Source organism: Narcine bancroftii, chromosome 7 (assembly GCF_036971445.1).
Source record: "Narcine bancroftii isolate sNarBan1 chromosome 7, sNarBan1.hap1, whole genome shotgun sequence".
Taxonomy (NCBI): domain Eukaryota; kingdom Metazoa; phylum Chordata; class Chondrichthyes; order Torpediniformes; family Narcinidae; genus Narcine; species Narcine bancroftii.
This window is the reverse complement of record NC_091475.1, coordinates 173873161-173894404: the sequence shown is the minus strand read 5'-3', so window position 1 is coordinate 173894404 and position 21244 is coordinate 173873161. Positions and strand designations below refer to the sequence as shown.

General features: G+C 40.6%; 1 protein-coding gene and 1 long non-coding RNA gene across 2 annotated transcripts in view; one reads left to right on the top strand and one right to left on the bottom strand.

The window, feature by feature from the left end:
• The window catches only part of micu2 (mitochondrial calcium uptake 2), a 419472-nt gene that overhangs the window by 209333 nt on the left and 188895 nt on the right, over nt 1-21244 (top strand). The window contains exon 3 of the mRNA XM_069891395.1: nt 6006-6026. Within this exon, the coding sequence (XP_069747496.1) occupies nt 6006-6026 (21 nt within the window). The remainder of the gene's footprint in view (nt 1-6005; nt 6027-21244) is intronic.
• On the bottom strand, nt 1799-6743 carry LOC138739411 (uncharacterized). The gene is made up of 2 exons (XR_011342220.1): nt 6596-6743; nt 1799-2085 (listed from the first exon to the last, which is right to left on the bottom strand). It is a non-coding gene; the product is annotated as an uncharacterized lncRNA (long non-coding RNA).

The window sequence follows — 21244 nt, the reverse complement described above, 5'->3', positions numbered from 1 at the left end:
ATTAAAGGTGTTGGAGGTGAGGTAGGGTCAACATCTCTTCACAATATAGTGCTAAATTCAGGATTAGTTAAAGGACCTGTTGTAATTGGAGTAATTTCAAAGTTACCCATGCAGGGTGTCTCATTTTTATTACGGAAAGATTTGGCAGAGGATAAAGGTGGGTCAGTTTTGAGATTAACAAATCGGCCTAGTAAGGATGAGGTTGAAGAGGATTGTGAGATATATCCTGCATGTGCTGTAACAAGGACTGTGACTAAGAAAGCGATGAGAGCTGAAGAAGATCCCATTGATAGAGACTTGCCCAGTGCTTCTGAAATAGTTTTTAAAGAGCAGGGTAATTGTGAGAGTAAAGATTTCTCTTTATCAAGGAAAGAGTTAATTCAACAACAGAAAACAGGTACAAATCTTCTTGTTTTAAGGGACAAAGCAGTAACTGAACAGGAGATTAAAGAAATAGCTTGTGGATATTACTTGAAGGGTGAATTGTTGATGAGAAAATGGAGACCTCTTGATAGTCCTGCTAATGAAGAGTGGGGGGTGATTCATCAGGTGGCTGTTCCTAGAAATTACGGGAATGAAATTTTAAATCTAGCCCACAATACACCTTTGTGTGGGTCATCTTGGTGTAAAGAAAACCATAAATAAGATTTTGAGACAATTTTTCTGGCCTGGTTTGAGGAAGGATGTTGTAAATTGGTGCCAGACATGTCACTTTTGTCAGGTTGTGAGGAAACCTAATCAGGGTCCTCCAGTAGCTCCACTGCAACCTATTTTTGTTGTTGGGGAACTTCTCACTAAGGTTATTGTGAATTGTGCAGGTCCCCTGCCTAAAACTGTCTGGGAATCAGTACTTATTAACAATTATGTGTACACCTTCGAGATTTCTAGACCTATACCATTAAGAAATATTAAAGCCAAAACGATGGTAAAGGCTCTGGAAAGACTTTTCACAGTTTTTGGATTACCTAAAGAGATCCGGAGTGATCAAGGATCTAACTTTATGTCTGGGTTGTTTCAGCAGTTGATTTATGAGTTGGGAATAAAACAGATCACTTCATCTGTGTACCATCCTGAAACTCAGGGAACTTTGGAAAGATTTCATTCTACTCTTAAAAATATGATGAGGATTTATTGTCTGGAGAATGGGAAAGATTGAGACAAAGGCATTCATTTATTGTTATTTGCAGCAAGGGAGGCTGTGCAGGAGTCATTAGGTTTTGGCCTAATGGATCAGGAGGTGGAATATATGTTGAAAAATGATATTATTAGACCTTTGAACTCAGATTGGAGTTCTCCTTGTATTCTGGTACCGAAACCAGATGTAACTGTTAGGTTTTGTACAGATTACAGGAAGGTTAATTCACTAACTAAAACAGATGCTTATCCTATTACGAGAATAGATGACTGTATTGATAAAATTGGCAAAGCTAAATTTCTTATTAAGTTGGATTTATTGAAGGGTTACTAGTGTGTGCCTTTAACTGAGAGAGGAAAGAATATTTTGGCTTTCGTAACTCCATCTGGGTTATATGCCCCTGCAACATTCCAAAGTATGATTAATTCGGTAATCCAAGAATTAACACATACAGATGTTGATATTGATGACTTGGTCTCAAAAAGTGACACATGGGAAGAACATCTAAGGGAATTGGACAAATTGTTTGCAAGATTATCCAAAGCTTCTTCCCACTTGGTAAAAGTATTTACTGTCAATAGAATATATAGTGCCCTCCATAATGTTTGGGACAAAGACATTTTTTTCTTTTATTTGACCTTTAATCAAATAATTCACATGTGATTAAAGTGCACATTCCAGATTTTATTCAAGGGCTTTTGTTTACATTTTGGTTTGATCATGTAGAAATTACAGCCCTTTGTATACATCGTCCCCTCATTTCAGGGTACCGTAATGTTTAGGACATTTGGCTTCACAGGTGTTTGTGAGTACTTGGGTACATTTAATTGCTTCATTGTTGCAGGTATGAGAGAGCTCAGCTTGCTTCTAAACTTTTGATCTCCATTGAAGTCTGTAATTGCCATTTTTCAACAAGAAGACCAGAGGTGTGCCAATAAAAGTCAAAGAATCTGAAAAACAAAAATAATACAGTAAGCAACATCGCCCAAATCGTAGGATTACCAAAATCAACGGTTTGGAACATCATTAAGAAGAAAGAACGTACTAGTGAGCTCAGTAATCGCAAAGAGACTGGTATTCCAAGGAAAACCTCCACTGCAGATGACAGAATAATTCTCATCATAAAATAGAAAGATCCCCAAACACCTGTCTGACAGATGAGAAGCACTCTTCAGGAGGCAGGTGTGTCTATGTCAGTGACTTCTGTCCGCAGAAGACTTCATAAACAGAAATAGAGAGGCTACACTGCAAGATGCAAACTACTAGATAGCCACAGAAACAAGATGGCCAAATTACAGTTTTCCAAGAAGTATTTAAAAGAGCCTGCAGAATTCTGGAAAAGGGCCTTGTGCACAGATTAACCTGCATTAGAGAAATGGCAAGAGCAAAGAGTGGAGGTGAAAAGAATCGGCCCAAGATCCAAAGCATCCCATCTCATCTGTGAAACATGGTGGTGGTGGCGTTATGACCTATGCCACAGGTACTATAACTGCTGATGGCAGTAGCAAAATGAATTCTGAGGTGTATAGAAAACATCTTATCTGCTCAAGTTTGAGCAAATTCCTCCAAACTCATTGGACGGTGCTTCATTCTACAGTAAAACAATGATCCCAAACATATAGCTAAAGCAATGAATGAGTTTTTCCAAGCTAAAACTTGGAAAATTCTTTATTTTGTTTTTTAATTTTTAAATTAATTTTAGCATATAAGTGGAAAATTCTTGAATGGGCAACTCAGTCACCCAATCTAAATCCAATTGAGCATGCCTTCCAAATTCTGACGAGAAAACTTAAGGAGACAAGCTCCCAAAACAAGCAAGAGCTGAAGGTGGCTGCAGTAGAGGCCTGGCAGAGCATCACCAGAGAAGATACTCAGCATCTGGTGACGTCTATAAATTACAGACTTCAAGCAGTCATTGCATGCAAGGGACATGCAACAAAGTACTAAGCATGACTACTTTAATATACATACCATAACTATGTTCCAAATGTTATGGTGCCCTGAAATGGGGGAACTCTGTATAAAGAGTGCTGTAATTCCTAAATGGTCAAACCAAAATGTACACAAATACCCTTTAATAAAATCTGGAATGTGCACTTTAATCACATGTGAATGGTTTGATTACAAATTTAAAACTGATGTACAGGGGCAAATAAAGAAAAAAAGTGTCTTTGTCCCAAGCATATGGAGGACACTGTACCTTTACCCTCCTGGAATGGTTGGGAGGGGTCCTACATAAACTACCTGCAAATTCGTCCAAGGCCCTTCTACTGGTCTGATAAATTGGAGAGCTTCTTTCTTTACATTTACATCAAAATTATATTGTATACCTATCAAACAATTCCTTGAGCACCAGCGCACCTCCTTTTTCTCTTTCAGAGCACTTTCAGCTCATGGCTGTCCCCATAGGCCATGGTACCAGTGGATCAGACATGGGGAGAATGTACAAAATCCTTACAGACAGCACAGGATTCGAACCGGTCCCGGTCGTTGGCGCTGTAAAGTAATTGCACTATCCGCCCTCTGAAACCACAAAATTCCCTTCACATAGGTCTTCTCCATTTGTGGATTCAAACACATTATAACACTGGTCCATGTTCAGATGCAAATACACTTTTATCAGTTTTCTTTCCTCTGCATCATCTGGAGTCTAGATTATTGACCGTGTATTATTCTCTGGTGATTAGTTGCCCAGAACAACTCCCTGGGATGATCCCCAGACTGGCATATAAATTTTTACATTTTAAATTTAGATATACTGCATGGACACAGGCCCTTTCACCCAACAAGTTTGTGGTGCCCAAATGCCTCAATTAGCCTACAACTCCCATATGTTTTGAAAGGTGGGAAGAAATCAGAACACCTGGAGGAAACCCATGCAGACACGAGGAGAACATTCAAACATCAGGCAATCTCCCAAAGTGCTTCCCAAGTGGGTTTCCCTTCGCCACTGCTGTGAACTGTAAATTCTATGTATTGTGGTCACTTCTCATGCCCTCCAATCTTGCTGAATTCCCTGAATTTTTCACCCTGGGTCTGTAACACCCACCTTTCCAACACCAGTTCTCTCTCTCTCTCTCTCTCTCTCTCTCTCTCTCTCTCTCTCTCTCCCTCTCTCTCTCTCTCTCTCTCTCTCTCTCTCCCTCTCTCTCTCTCTCTCTCTCTCTCTCTCTCTCTCTCTCTCTCTCTCTCTGTACTTCACCCTGTGTCTATAACTCCCATCAAACCATCACCTGTTTTCTCTGTACTTCCCCCTGGTCTGTATCACCCATCTACCGAGCCCCTGTCCTCTCTGTACTTCACTCTGGGTCTGTAGCACCCATCTACCTAGCCCTAGTTCTCTCTGTACTTCACCATGGGACTATAACAGCTTTCCACCCAGCCCCAGTTTTCACTGTACTTCATGCTGGGTCTGTAACGCCCACTACCTAGTTCCAGTCTCGCTGTACTTCGCCAATCTGATTCAGCCTGGATCTCTCACTGACTCAATGGAGAGATTTATCGAGCCCTCCCAGAGATGGCAGTTTATTGTTGCTCTTCAATTTTCTTGAATCTCTTTAAAATGTGTAGCTCCTTAGTTCATTTCAGATGGTGAAATGTTTGCGCTCATAGAATATAAAAATAGGGAATCTATGGTAGTATTAGATATAATGATATAATGCCGCTGTTAATAGCTCAAGTTTTGTGAGTATTTGGTCCTCTCATCACTGAAATGAAGCAAAGGAGATTTAAAAGGATATTCCCAGAACTGAAAAATGTTAGCGAGGAGGAGAGATATGATAGACTGCTTGGGGTGTCTAAAGTTATAAGAGGGGAAGGAAGGCATTATTGAAGTAAGTAAAAATGCTAAATTTCCCTTAAAACAGAGATCAAATACTATAATTTCGATTTAAACATATTGGTTAAAAAAGGATTAGAAAGAGATGGTTGGGAGCACTCCATCTGCAAAAGTGATCTGAGGTACTTATCATATTTAAACTTGAAGAACCATGACCTTGAGGATCATGGGCTACAAAGTAGAATTGTGATTTCTTGCAGCATGAGCACAATGGACTGAATGGTCTGTGTGGCAAACCATGATTCTGGTTTAGATCTTCTCCAAAATACAACAGTTGTGCTTTATAACAATCCACTCTTCTTCTTTCTTTGGCTTGGCTTCGCGGACGAAGATTTATGGACTATCCACTAATAATATGGTAACTGTTGTTGACATTTTTATCTTATACAATTGAATGAAAAATAACATTTTCAAGCTGCCACAGTGAGCTTTGAATTTGAATTTCAGTCCAAGGAGCTGTTTATCCACCATTTCAAACTCACCAGCTAATTTGTGCATTAATTTAAGATCATTAATGTTTTGAAAACCTTCTGTGATATGTTGTCATGAGTGATAATCTTCATCCATTCATTTTCTTAAATCTTCCAGCAGTTTAAGAAGTTATCATTTTTGTTCCTGATTTATTATTCATTGCTTATTACTGAACATTGTATTCTCCCTTATTTAATCTCTCCTGCATACTTAAGACTGAAATCGATAATTCCATGTTCCTATCTCACCCCAGAGATTACTTGCCATCTTTTAAGCCTCAACAACAAACATCAAAAGAGCATATGAACGACATATATACTGTGCACCAATTGCCTTCTGTTCTTTGAGGATTATGAGGATTGTGTCATAACTACTTTATATTTTACTATCCAAGGTTAAGGCAGACTTGTAATTAGACATGATGAGGTGCTAAATTTGAATGTATAATTTGAATGTATTTGACATGAAGAAAAATAAGTGTCTTGCTTTGCTTTAAATGTTAAATGAATGTTGTATTTCAATGTATTAACATTTTTGTTTTATTTTGTTTTATTTCCATAGATACTGAAACCATTCATGCAGGTGAGCCTAGTTGTACATTTAGCTGTTATTCTTGCTACTTTTACTGTATGCATCTTAAATTTAACTTCTATTTTAACATATTTAATGCAAATATGCTCCATGGTCCAGGAGAAATGCTATCTCATCTTTACTGTGTGAGCATAGTACGAACGGTAAATAAAGGTGACTTGACTTGCTATCCTGGCGTGGATTGTGCCACTTTCTCTATCATCTCTAAAACTCTTCAAAAATGATTTACCTCATTGAGTACAGGTACTGGATTCTTTTTGGGGAATGAACAGTCTAGGGCAGTAGTTTTCAAACTGCCTCCCCTAAACTAACATTCCACTTTTAAGTAATCCCTATGCCATTTGTGTTCTGTGATTAGTAAGGGATTACATAAAGTGGTATGTGAGTGGGGTGAAGGTTGAAAATCACTGCTCTAGATCCAATTGTTACTGAAATATTTTGCTTGAGAAAAATTGTCATTGGCCCATTTCCTTTGGAGTTATGAAACCATGCACATAACAAGTCAATTAGATACGATTAAAACAGTGGTTTTCAAACTTTTCTTTCCACCCACATACCACCTTAAGCAATCCCTTGTGGTGGCGCACTCTCTCATGGCGAACCGGCCCCTCGTGTAACACCATGTGGCAGGGCAACCATGGGAAGATGGTGCTGTCAGGGTTTCTCCCTGCCTCAAGTCTCCTGCCCAGCACGCGCATGGGGCACCGATTATGATGTCACAATGCACGAGGTGACTGAGCTCATGCTGCCCTTAAAGGGGTGCACGCTGAATGTGAATAAAAACTGTCATTAAGGACTTTCAATGTGGTGGCTGAGTCTTTCTTGGCTGTTTCCAGCACTACATTGAACGCTTGCAGGCCCAAGATTGCCGCAATCGCCACTTCCAGGGATGAGTATTCGAACATACTCCATGAGTTCCCTGCCATCCTTCAACCATGATTCAGCGCCAGCTTACCCCAGCATGGGATATACCACCATATCTCCACAGAGGGCCCCCCGCTGCACGCCAAGCCCAGATGACTACCTCCTGAGAAGCTGCAGCTGGCAAAGGAGGAGTTTTCCCGGCTGCAGGAGTTGGGTAACCTTCATCACTCGAACAGCGCCAGGGCATCCCCTCTCCACGCGGTTCCCAAATCCTCCGAGGGCTGGAGACCCTGTGGCAATTATCGGCGCTTGAACGATGCGACCACACCGGACAGATACCCAGTTCCACACATTCAAGACTTCTCGGCCAATCTCCAGGGCACGCAAGTCTTCTCCAAAGTTGATCTGGTGCGGAAGAATCACCAGATCCCGGTCCACCTTGAGGAGATCGGCAACACGGCGGTCATCACCCCCTTTGGCCTCTTTGAATTCCTGCATATGCCCTTCAGTCTCAAGAACACAGCCCAGACTTTTCAGCGCCTAATGAACGCAGTGGGTAGGGACTTGGACTTTGTGTTTATCTACCTGGACGATATCCTTATCGCCAGCCGCAACCGCGAAGAGCAAAAGGCCTACCTCCGTACCCTTTTATCCAGACTGCCAGAGTTTGGCCTCATGGGCAACGTGACCAAGTGCCAGTTCAGCAAGCAGATGCTGCCGTTCCTTGGGGACACCATCAGAGAAGGTCGCGGTCATCCAGCGGTTCCCCAAGCCAGCCACCCTCAAGAGTCTGCAGGAGTTCGTGGGGATGATGAATTTTTATCATCGGTTCATCCCCGGCGGCGCCCACACCATGTGACCTCTGTTCGCATTGATCGCCACTAAGGAGAAAGTCCTGACCTGGTCGGAGGAGGCAGAGACCGCTTTTGCTGCAACAAAGGAGACCATCGCCTACGCAACTCTATTGGTGTACCTATGCCCGGAGGCACACACGGCGCTCTTGGTGGACACCTCAGCCACGGCGGTTGGGGCCGTACTCGAGCAGTGGTGCCCGCTGGCCTTCTTTAGTAAACAGCTGCGCCCACCGGAGCTCAAGTACAGCGCTTTCAACTGGGAGCTCCTGGTGCTGTAGGTGGCCAACCGGCACTTTCGATACATTTTGGAGGGCAGGCCCTTCATGGTTTTCATGGACCACAAGCCCCTCACACAGGCACTCGTGATGCCCAAAGATCCGAGGTCGACTCGCCAGCAACGCCACCTCTCCTATGTGTCGGAGTTCACCACCGACATCCAACACAAGGCAGGCAAAGACAACGTCGTGGTGGATGCATTCTCACGTCCGGTGATCAATGCTCTCGCCCCCAGCCTTGTCTACACACAATTGTCACAGGCCCAGAAGCTGGGCGCAGAGATGCAGGCTCTCCGGACTGCCATCTCTGGCCTTGAGCTCCAGGACATTCAGTCGCCCAACAGCCTGGACACGCTGCTCTGCAAAGCCTCCACCGGTTTGCCACGCCCAGTAGTCCCACTGCGGTGGAGGTCGAAGGTTTTCAGCTTAGTCCACGACCTTGCCCACCCCTCAGTGAAGACTTTGGTGTGAATGGTGGCAGAGCGGTTTGTGTGGCACAGGCTCAAAAAGGAGGTGGACAAGATAGCGAGGAACTGCACCAGGTGCCAGGGCTCCAAGGTCCACTGGCATACGCAGGCCCCAATCTTGCAATTCGACCCAGCGGTGCGGAGATTTCAGCACATCCACGTTGACATCGTAGGTCCCCTGCCGGTGTCCAAAGAAGTGCGCTACCTTCTCATAATAGTCGATCGGACCACGAGATTATCGGAGGCCGTTCCCATCAAAGAGGCTTCGCAGAGACGTGTGCCAGGAACCTAGTCAGTCATTGGATCGCTAGGTTTGGAGACCCGGTGCACATCACCAGTGACAGGGGTGTTCAGTTCACTTCCACACTCTGGGCTCAGCTGGTGAACCTCCTGGGGGGTTAAACTCCACCACACCACAGCCTACCACCAGCAAGCAAATGGTTTAGTGGAGAGGTTTCATTGTCATATGAAATCCACCCACATGGCTCACCACACTGGCCCAGGCTGGGCAGATGAACTGCCCTGGGTCCTCCTCAGCATCAGAACATCACCCAAGGAGGACCTACAGGCATCTTCAGTGGAGCTGGTCTACGGCGCTCTGCTCTCACTGCCCGGTGAGTTCTTTGGCCCAGAGCCCAACGTCACGTCTGAGCACGCGAACCTTTTGTCAGATCTCCATAAGAAACTGTCCTCGCTAGCCCCCCCTCCTCCCTCACATCATGGCGTCCGGCCCACACATCATCCCAAAGAGCTGGACTCCGCGGAATTCATATTTGTTCGGCGCAGCCCACATACGGCACCTTTACAACGCCTGTACGAAGTTCCATATAAGGTCCTCCAGCGGTCCAGCAGGACTTTCACTTTGGACATAGGGGGTAAAGACGAACTTTTCACCGTGGACCTTTTGAAGGTGGCACAATTAGACCTATCACGGCCAGTACAAACAGCCATGCCCAAGCGGCGGGACGCGTAGCCGGTTTTGGGGGGGGGGTTGGTATTGTGTTGTGGCACACTCTCTCATGGTGAACTGGCCCTGCATGTAACACCACGTGGTGGGGTAGCCATGGGAAGATAGCACTGTCAGGGTTTATCCCGGCCTCAAGTCTCCTGCCCAGCGCGCGCCTGGGGCAGCGATTATGATGTCACAATGTACGAGGTGACTGAGCTCATGCTGCCCTTAAAAGGGCGCGCACTGAATTTGAATAAAAAGTCATTAAAGATTTTCAATGTGGTGGCTGAATCTTTCTTGGCCGTGTCCAGCACTACACCCTTTTAATCACAGAGCACTAATGGCATAGGGATTGCTTAAGGTGGGTTGTGAGTTTAGGGCACACATGTCAAACTCTGGCCCGCGGGCCAAATTTGGCCCGCGATATAATTATATTTGGCCCGCAAGATCATATTAAATATATATTAGAGTTGGCCCGCTGGCCGCCGCGCCAGTATAGCGCATGCACACTGAAGGTGAAAATGAAGACGCTGGAGGTGTGGAGGGATCTCAGAGTCCCGAATCCCGGGGATCGCGCGCACTCAGCCCGCCTGGCTGGAGTTGGGGACCATCCTCGCTGGGTCTGCGCTTCAGCAGCGACGCCGGACCGAAAGTCTCGTTGGCGATGCCTTCCCCCTCGCTCCATGCGCGGCGGACCCTGCCTCCCACTCCTTTTGTTGGAGACGAGCCCGGCGCCGTGAGATCGCAGTTTAATCCCTCTCCAACCATGGGAGGGGGGTGGGAGCAATGCGCTCTTCTCAGCCAATTCTTCCACCGCCCCGGACGCCGGCGTTTCAACGGGGGGTTCAGGTGCCTTCGTCAGGCGACCGACCTATTGGTCCAAGACAAGGAGAGAGCGTACAAACTCCACACAGACAGCACCTGAACTCGGGTGAACGTGGAGCTGCGACCCCACATTCCACATCAGGACAGTGTGTAAGATTGGGAGCAGTGAGACGGAAGCTTATTTTGTTCCTGTGATTTAAGCCTTTCTTGGGGTGGGGGGGGTCCTTCTCTTGCCTAACAATTAACCTAATCAGATGTGGAGTTACCACAATACAACAGTTCTCAACCTTTTTCTTTCCACTCGCGTCCCTGTGTCATTGGTGCTCTGTGATTAGTAAGGGATTGCTTAAGGTGGTCTGTGGGTGGGAAGAAAAAGTTTGAAGACAGACCACTGCTTTAATCATCCCTCATTGACTCGTCATGTGCATGGTTTCAGACGCTAAAGGAAATGGGCCAATGACAATGACAATGAAAGAGTTTATCCAAAACTATTATTAAACATTTATTTTAATAAGAAAAAGTTTAACATTACATATGTTGAAAGAAGAGAAAACATGCAGATGTTGTTGAAAATTTTCAATAAATATTTAGTTCGGCCCTCGACTTAGTCCAAGTTTTTAATTTTGGCCCTCCGTGAATTTGAGTTTGACACCCCTGGTTTAGGGGGACAGTTTGAACACCACTGCACTAGGTCATTTATATTTTGTTTATTATAAATATGTAAAATAAAAATCATGTCCCTTCAAAATACCAGAATTGTTTTTGGGTTTTGTAATGGTGTCTCATTGGAGCACTTTTGCATTCTCAGATCTGGGAAAAAAAGAGGCATCTGCTTAATAAAGTCATATTTGAATTTACTTAAATTTCTCACTGTTTTCAACTTTGTCCTTTTAAAAGTGGTTTAAGAATTCATTGGTGTAATAGTCTGATTGTCAGACAACAGATATTTAAATTGTCTTTCCATTCTCACTGACTAAAGCATTTCAATCAGATTCACAAGAGGGGTTTGTATAATAACATTTTCTTTCTCGATGTTTGACAAGTAGGGCCAAGTTATATTTAATAATATAATGTCAGTGAGTTACCTTTAATGTTTACTATATTTGTTTAAAGAAAACTTGAAAATGCTACCTTCTTCTTTGCATATGGGTAATATTTTGTCGAATATTCAGTATCTCTGACCATATTACTAATTCTTGTTCATGTCAACTTTTAAAGGTAAAGGTAGAAGATCCATTATTGTCACATGATAATACATTTAGAAAGTAACGTACACAAAATTCTTTAACTTTATCTACCATAGGGAAGACAGAGAGATGCCACTTTGTCCAGCACCCCTGACAGAAATGAGGTCCTAGCAAGGGACAAACTTGCAACCCCTGGTTTACAAGGCCAATGCTTTGACCCAATGAAGAATTCCAGCCCACCATGTTGACAATTCTTTTTTCTCCCACAGATCAGTCATATCAGATTCTATGGAAGAATAGGTAGGAAGGTAAGGGAGGTGGTGTTGTGCTCTTAATTAACTATCAACTCAGATAGTGAGAGACAATGTGTGATCTAAGGAGCAGAATGTTGAATCCATCTGGAGAGAGATTAGGAATAGTAAAGGGAAAAGGCCACCAAATAGAGTGGCACATGCAATAAACCAAGATAAGTCTGATGCATGTAAAAATTGGATGGCATTTGTCATGGAAGACTAATTTGCACATAGATTAGGCAAATTAAGTAGGTTGAGGTAGTCTTAAGGATGATTTCACAGAATGCTTCCACGATACCTTTCGTGAATAACATATTACTGAACCTACAAGGGAGCGAGCTATCTTAGATCTGGTCCTATGCAATGAGATAGGTAAAATCCTGTAGTTAGGGATCCCAAGAGTGATCTCAGTATGATTGAATTGTTCCTACAAATCTCAAAGCAGTATATTTTGCTTAAACGGGGGAGATTATTTGCTAATAAAGGAAGGCATCAAAGTAGTAGCTCATGAGTACAGTTGCCAAGACCAGTGACAAACTGGAAGATTGGAAAGCTTTCAAATGTAACAAAAAAACCACTAAGCAAGCAATAAAGATAGATGGAAAGTAAACTGGCACAAATATATTTTTAAAAGTTTTTATAATTATATAAAGTGGAAAAGGATGTCTCAATTGAATGTAGGTCCTTAGAAGATTTTTAAAAAGCAATTAATGTTGGTGATGCAAATTGCCTGAGGCTTCCAATTACTAATTTGTGTTTGTTTTCATGGTGGAGGCCATATCTAACATGCCAAAGAGAGGTGTTGAAAGTGCAATAGTAGAGGTTGATGAAACTAGCAAGCTTAAAGGTAAATAAACCCCTGGTCCTGATAAAATGCATCCCAGTGTACTAAAAGAAATGGTGGAAGTTATAGGAGAGGCATTTGTGATAATTTACAAAATTTCGAAGGTCTCTGGGCAGGTCCCAATAGATTGAGAGGCAACAAATGTCATGCCACCGTTCAAGAAAGGTATGTAGACAAAAGGCGGGTAACTGGAGGCCAGTTAGCTTAACATGTGTAGATGAGAAAATGCTTGAAGCTATTAGTAAGGAAGAAATAGCTAGAAATCTGGATGGAAATTGTTCTATCAGGGAAATTTTTATGGAGAGGGGGGAAACCGAGGATAGCACTAGATAAATTAACAGAATGGTATAAACAAGGAGGCTTACAACTGCCAAACTTTAAAAATTATTATAGAGCCGCACAATTAAGATACCTATCAGATTTTTATCAAACAAGGGAAAAACCAGACTGGACGAGATTAGAATTAGATAAAATAAGGGAAAAGATACCTGAACACATATTATATAAATGGGATGAAAAATTGGTGCAACATAGAAGTTCTCCAGTATTACATCATCTCCTCAATATTTGGAAGAAGATTCATGTAGAAAGAAATAAAACAAATTATCAATTACCAAAACTAATATTGACGCAAAACAAGTTACTCCCTTTTACAATAGATAACCTTTCCTTTAGAGAATGGGAAAAAAAAGGGATTAAAAGAATAGAAAATTGTTTTTCAGGAAATAGATTCTTATCCTTTGAACAAATGAAAGATAAGTACAATATAACTCAAGATATATTTGATATCGCTGGCATATTACCAATTGAGATCCTACTTGAAGGACAAATTAGGAAGCAGTCTGAGGTTACCAGAGGCAAGTAACTTTGAATATGTGATTACAGATACAATGATAATCAAAAGATTTATAACAAATATGTATATTAAACTGCAAGAAAAGGAGAATGAGGAAACAAATGGTAAAACTAAACAAAAATGGGAACAAGATTTAAATATAAAGATAAAAAAGGAAACATGGGAGAAATTATGTTCTGGAATGATGAGAAATACAATAAATACGAGGCTAAGTATGATACAATATAACTGGATACACAGACTATACATTACACCTCAAAAGTTAAATAAATGGGACCCAACAGTATCTGATAGATGTTTTTGATGTAAAAAAGAAATGGGAACAACAATTCATGCAATCTGGACATGTGAGAAAGTAGAAAAATTTTGGGAAGATCTCAATCAGATATTAAATAAAATAACAGAAAACAATATACCAAAGAATCCAGAGATCTTTTTCCTAAGTAACATAAAAAACAAAGAATTTGGAATTGATTTGGAGGATGCACAAAAAAGATTTGTTAAGATAGCTCTAGCCGTAGCAAAAAAATGTATTATGTCAACCTGGAAATTGGAAGATAATTTGAAGATACAATAATGGTATATAGAAATGAATAAATGTATTCCATTAGAAAAAATAACATATAGTTTAAGAAATAATATTGAAATATTCGAACAAATATGGGAGCCTTACATTAAATACAATAGCGAAAACCTACCGGGGACAATCATTACCTAAGTTGATGGAAGGAGAAGGAAAGAAAAGAATGGACTCAGTAGAATTTCTGGTGTATTTTTGTTGAGTGACAACATTGTCTGACTGGTTTAATGTATCCTAGATTGTATACCTTAAATGGATGGGGGGGGGGTCGGTTGGGAGGAGGGAGGTGGGGGGAAGAAAATGTCACTGTATATGTGTGAAAAGGAAAAAGTGTGTATCATGGCTAATGTGATTTATGGTGTGAAAAATAAAAAATAAAAAAAATTTTTAAAAAAAGAAATTGTTCTATCAGGCAGACATAGCATGGATTCAGCACAATGTACAAAGAGGAACAGCAAGATATATGTTCATGGGCTTCCAGAAGGCGTTCAGTCAGATGCCTAAAACATATGGGGTTGTATATTAATTTGGTGTAATTGGACAGCAGGGGTTTCACTGGCCAGAATCAGCTTCTGCCATGTTTTTAATTATTTTTAAGTTTAGACTTACAGCACCGTAACAAGTCATTTCGGCTCACGAGTCTGTCCTGCCCAATTTACACCCCATTAACCTACACCCCTGGTACGTTTTGAATGGTGGGAGGAAAAGAAGTTGCTGGATAAAGAGCATACATGAGATAAGGATGCGTGGATTTGGGGGAGAAAGTATTAGCATGAATAGAGGATTGGTTAATTAATAGAAAGTAGAGAGTTGGGATAAATAGATGTTTCTCTGGTTGGCAATCAGTGGTGAGTGTAACTCTGCAGGAGCTGGTGCTGGGCACACAACTGTTCACAATATACATTAATGATTTAGATGAGGGGACTGAGTGCAATGCACTAAATTGAGTGAAAAAGGATATGGAAAGTATGCAGAGTTATGGATAGTTTAAGTGAGTGGGCAAGGGTCTGGAAGATGGAGTACAATGTTGATAAATGTGAGGTCATCCATTTTGGCAGGAGAATAAATGGGGAAAGATTACAACATGATGTTGTGCAGAGGGACAGGAGTGCTTGTGCGTGGATTGCAAAAGGTTGGTGTGCAGGTGCTGTAGATAATCAAGGAGGCATATGGAATGCTGGCCTTCATTGCTAGAGGGATTGAATTTAAAGGCAGGGAGATTCTGTACGAGTACTGGTGAGGCCAAACCTGAAGTACTGCGTATAGTTTTGATCTCCTTACTTGAGAAAATATTTACTGGCTTTGGAGGCGGTGCAGAGGAGGTTCACCGGTTGATTCCAGAGATGGGGAGGGGGGAGGGGGGGGTTAACCTATGAGGACACAGCCTCAAGATAAGGGGGAGCAGATTTAGAATGGAGATGAGAAGGAATTGCTTTTCCCAAAGAGTAGTGAATCTATGGAATTCCATGCCCAAGGAGGCAGACGGGACTGTCTCATCAAATATATTTAAGACAGAGTGAGAGAGATATTTGCATAGTAGGGGAATGATGGGTTATGAGCAAAAAGCAGAAGCTGACTCCACAGCCAGATCAGCCGTGTTCTGGCAGATCAGGCGTTATGACATATCCCTGCTTCTATTTCTTAAATTGTACTTCTGATGCTGCTCAACGTCCTGAGTTCCTCCAGCAGACTGTGTTAACACCTGCACTTTCTTGCGTGCCTTCAGTTTTTAAAATAATATTTTTGATATTCTAACCTAGTTTATAATGAGAAATTATTGAAATAAATTCTTGTACATTGTATTCATTTCACCTTTATTTTGAATAATTCCTTCAGTGCTCACATTGTGACTTTAAGCTAGAATCTGTTGCAGACTGAGAGAAGCACATATTCTGTCAGATGGGAACTATATGTCTTTGGGGATCTTTGTTTCAGATGCTAGTTCATATCTGCCACAATTAAACCTGTCAGTCTTTCTTGGGGAAATCATGAAAGTGATGAGTTGAAAAAAAAATAGATTGTAATTATGAAGTTACAGGGGTAAAATTCCCACAGGATCCAATGATATTTTTACTGGGAGATATTAGAGGGGTTAAACCTAAATTAAAATTGAATATGTATCATGTGAAATTTGTTCAAATTGCTTTAGCAATAGCTAGAAAATGTATTGGTATAACTTGGAAGTCGGATGTTGGTTTGGGAATGAACAGGCAGCATGCGGAAGTTAGGAGTTGTATTCCACTTGAGAAAATTACATAATTTAAGAGATAAATACCATATATTTTGGAAAATATGGTGCTCATATTTACAAAATGTTGGTATTAATATTGAAATGAATCTTAAACATCCCCTTTCTCTTTCAGGTCTCCCTAAGATATCAAAAAGTGAAATACTTCTGTGGGGTTCTCTTGTCCTTTCTTTTTCTTTTTCTCTTTTCCTGCATTTGTAGAAGGTTGGGGGGGGGGTAGTAGGGGGTTTCTATATTACTTTAATTTCTTTCTTTTTCACACACACTGTGATGTAATATTTGCAGGTGTATTTGGGAGATAAGTTGATAAAATTGGAGTAGATTGTACACACACACACACTTTAAAACAGATCTTATTTGAAATACTGAAGAATTTGTATTCATTGACGTTATAGAAACTATGGAGAATGCTATGCACATTTCACAAGTAGGTACTAATTGAAATGATGTCATGAAATGAATAGCCCATTGTCTTGAAGGAGTCAGGGGGTCTGTGTTGAACATTTTTACAAGACTTCTGACCTTTCTGCAAAGTGCTCACTCAAAGGTCACTCCTGGGTTCTTGTTCACCTAAAAACAACAGATGGGAACAGAAGACTAACGCCTATTGTTTGCTGGAGAAGGAGGGGGTTTTGCAAGAGAGAGAGAGAGAGAACAGTCACAGCTGAAACAAGCAGGAGAAGCTGGTTGGAACTGAAACAAAAACTCCAGAGTGGCGGATGGCTGGAAATGCTATTTGTCTAATGTTTCTCTTGGAATAAGAGGAACACAAAGGAACTCTGTAGTAGCTTGAAAGAAAGAGGTTATCATCTGGAGAACCCTGATGGGGCAAGTTTCATCACCAAAACATCGGGGTGATTAATGGGAGTACCTCAATTGTGGAAATCCTGGAACAACAAATCTCTCTCTGCAAACCTACAAAGAACTTTCCTGGGCGGTAAACATTTACCTTTTGAGCACCAAAGTCAGGTAAACTTTATACATGTTAAATTCTGTGCACAATATAAGAATTGCCTGCAACCAGAGAACTTGGAAGAATGAGAAGTGAGATTGAACTGTGAACCAAAGAACTTTTCTTAAATTTACACACACATTACAAATACATGCACTTAGAATTAGAAGGGGGCTAAGTTGGGTTAGTTAAGTTAATAGAGATAAGTTAAAGTTTGATTCTGTTTTCGAGTTTAAAGATAATTAAAAGCAACTTATGTTTAAGTAAACATTTGTCATGGTGAATATCTATTGCTGCTGGGTTTTGGAGTCCTTTGGGCTTGTAACAACACACACACACACACACACACACACACACACACACACACACACACACACACACACACCACATGTATTTAGATTTAATTTGAAATATTGTCAACATTTATTTTGTGGTTTTAAATAAAGTACATAAAAATATTGGTACTTCATAAAGTGAACTGCGCCAAGTTGATTTTCATCTGTGTTATCCAATGTACATTGCTTTTGTCACACAGGTAATAATTTTAGTAATATTTTAAAGCTTTCCACTAAGAATTTATTTCCCTCCACATACAAATACAATCTACAAAACAAAATGTTAATACTGATAGGTCACTTTTTACATTTGGTTACAAGATTTTCTTTTTTTTAATTTCTAACCCAAGCTGGCATTTCAGTGGAGTGCTTCGGGGCACAAGTTTTACATTGCCACCTTTCAGATGAGATGTTAAACTAAGATCCTGTTCATCCTCTGATGAGACACAGATGATGGCACCTTCCCTCCATTAGCATTCAGGGCACCATCCAATACGTACTTAAGATAATATCATCACAATTATCTCATCTTTCTCATTGATCTTGTGGGAAATTGCTACCTGAAAAATTGTTGGAGCATTTTGTAATGCAATGGGTCAATTAAATATATACTTATAAAAGGGATTTGAATTGGGTTAGCTGTTAGGTTGCATGCATTTCGCAGACACAGCCTTGCAAAGTCCAAGAGTAGATGCAAACAGAAGGTTCTGGGCTTTAGCAACATGTGCAAATGCACCCCAGAAACTGAAACATTTGCAGAGATTTGGGGCCATGTGTTTTTTGTAAAGCCTGGAAATTGCAACATTCACAAACTGAAACCAAAAAATACCAGTGCCTGGAACAGCTGGAGGGGAAGGGCAGAGAGAAGAAATCAGCAGGAGGCAGTCTGAGAAAAGGCGAGACAGAAGAGGAGCCTGCTGAAAAGGCTTCCTGTTTCAAGACTGGGCAGAGTTCTAATAGGGTAGCCAGAGTGCAATTTCTGTGGAAATCAGGAATGGCGGCTAGTCTTTCCGATGTGGTGAAGTGGAGAAGAACTCTGTGAGAAGAACCTGGAAAGAAGACAAATTTCTTGTAGAAGACACTCCTGTTTTGGGTGTCCAACAAGCAACACCCATCTCTCCATAACCCTCCACAACTTTCCTGCCTGGTAATTCTAAATAAAGCACTGAAGTTTGCTTGAATGTAATCACTGTTTGATTCTGTGCACAAGATTGAAGATTACTGGAAACTGTAGCCTTGGAAACGTGGACGGTGGAAGATTGGCCAGTAAAAAGGACTTTCTTGAAAACACATTACACACACTTGCGCTTAGATTAGGTTGTGGGGGAGGGATTGTGTCAATAACTTAGTGTTGATCCATACTCAGAGAATTAAACTAATTTTGATTAAGGATCTATTGCTTTGGTGTATTTCTATTGCTGCTGGTATATGGGGTTCACTAAACTCGTAATAATTTGTACATTTTTTGAAAACCTTTAAAAAGAGTGTATTTGATTGTAAAGCATTTTGTGATGTCAAAAATTATTCAATTTATTCCATTCTTTCATAAGTGGTGCCAAGACATAGGCAGTTTTACGTTTGTCCCCATTACCTTCATCGAGTAACTGGTCATCCTAAAACCGAAAGTCACTGTCCTTCCAAAAAGTTTTTTTTAACCTCATTGCAATTTTATTTCAAAGCCCATGGCATGTTCTCTATTGATTTTATTTTCAAGAATTCATTTTGTATTCATGTACTTCATATTGATAATCATGAAATCAAAACTGGAAGAAAGATAAAAAATTAAAATATGACTTTTAGATATGTGTGCAGGAGTAAAGATGTGTGCAACATGCTACTCTGATTTCAAAGCTTGTCTAAATTTGATCTTTTACATTTATGGTTTGATTTACATTAAATGCTGTAAAAGGGCACTCTTTAACAAGAATTTGCAGGGGTGGTGCCATGCTGCTTTACACTTCAGTCTGGAAAATGTGCATTCTTTATGTTAATGCAAAGAATGTTCAGCAGCACTAAACAAATCAAAGATGAATTTGATGCTACCAGCATTTACTAGTTTTGATTTTATTTTTGAAACTATACCTCCATTAAGGTGATGACTAAATAAGAAATCAACTGTTGTAATTTTCCTGTGTTTGAAAAATATTCTTGTGCATTAGCAGATTTGTCATCTCTGGATTGAATTCTGACATTTTCTCTTATCTCTGCCAATATTGATTGAGGATGATTGAGTTTTTCATTTGGACAAGATCATTTCCAGGTTTTGTAGTGGGAATATAAATGAGCCAACATGCAGGGCCATCCAGACGATGTCACTGATTGTCACCACACATTGATGTATGCTAAATCCAAGATGGTTCTCGGTTGATCCTATTTTAAATAAGTTGGTTTTGTTTAATTATTATTGTTGTGCAATGTTTAAACCTTAAAATGCATGCTTCTGTATGTGTATTGGAATTTAAAATTGCATTGTATTCATTTTCTTTACAAAGTCATCTGCACTGAATGTGGGCGTGCTTGTTGCCATGACAACTTCACCGTGAAGAATGGCAAAATTGTAGATGTCATGTCATGTGAGAGTTGCAACTGACGTTGCTGCAAACTTGACCTAACCTTTGAAAATCCAACAATGGACCAACCTCTTGAAATGCTTAGAGAGCTTCATGATTAATATAGGTTTCAAAGTTTTGCATTTTAGTTAACCTACCATTACCTAAATGTGTTTGGAGAATAAACAAGTTTGGATCAGAAACTTGTTCCAAAATTCATTTGTAACTCGGACTCCCCAGGTTTAATCCTCATCTGCCCGTGTTTGCTGATGGTCAAGACCTATGTGGAATTGTTACCATATGATAAGACCGTAAGTCATAGGAACAGCAATAGGCTATTCAGCCCATCAAGTCTGTCTAATCCTTGATTTTGTGCCGTAAATTCCTTATATGACTGCAACTTTGATCATTCTGTACAAATGCAGAATTTCTGAAATTATAGTAACTTTGTGAACCATGCTCCAATGTTGAAGTCCAATGAGGTTGTACAAAATTGTGGCCGATCTCCCATGAGATGTTATTTTGCAAAGCACATATTGATATGCAGAGCTTTGCCGCCACAAATATAGCTGACTGTTGATAAGTTTCTGCCAGCAGAATCACTTGTGACCAGAGACTTCATGTGTGGATTGGTGTCAATTCTAGCTCTATATTTCCAGTGTCCCTTTGAAGTACAATGCTTGGCTTCTCCATCTTAATCTCTTCATTTGCCTGAGTATGTAAGATGGGTAGTGCTCATTTGTGTCCTCCCCTCTTGCTTATTATAAAGTAATTGGACATTGTTGCTTTATCTAAATCCACTTCCAAGATCAACTGAATAGGTTGAAAGAGTTTGGGTAACTCTGTCCCTCCTGTCAGCCACAAGTTCACAATTATTACTTTTTTGTTGGAAATTTGTCATATTTTGAATATGTGAATATTGTAGATGAGTTGAACTAAGGTGAACATGTGAATATTATAGATGAGTTCTACCCTCCTAGAGAGCAATATGTGAGACAGCAGAATTAATATTGTGATTTTTGCATAGCTAGTTCCAGCCATATAAGAATGAGGTGCCCTTCTAATTGTGTGCATAATTTCAATTTATTTTAGAACTGCTTGTCAGGCTAAACATATTTAATGATCTTGTTA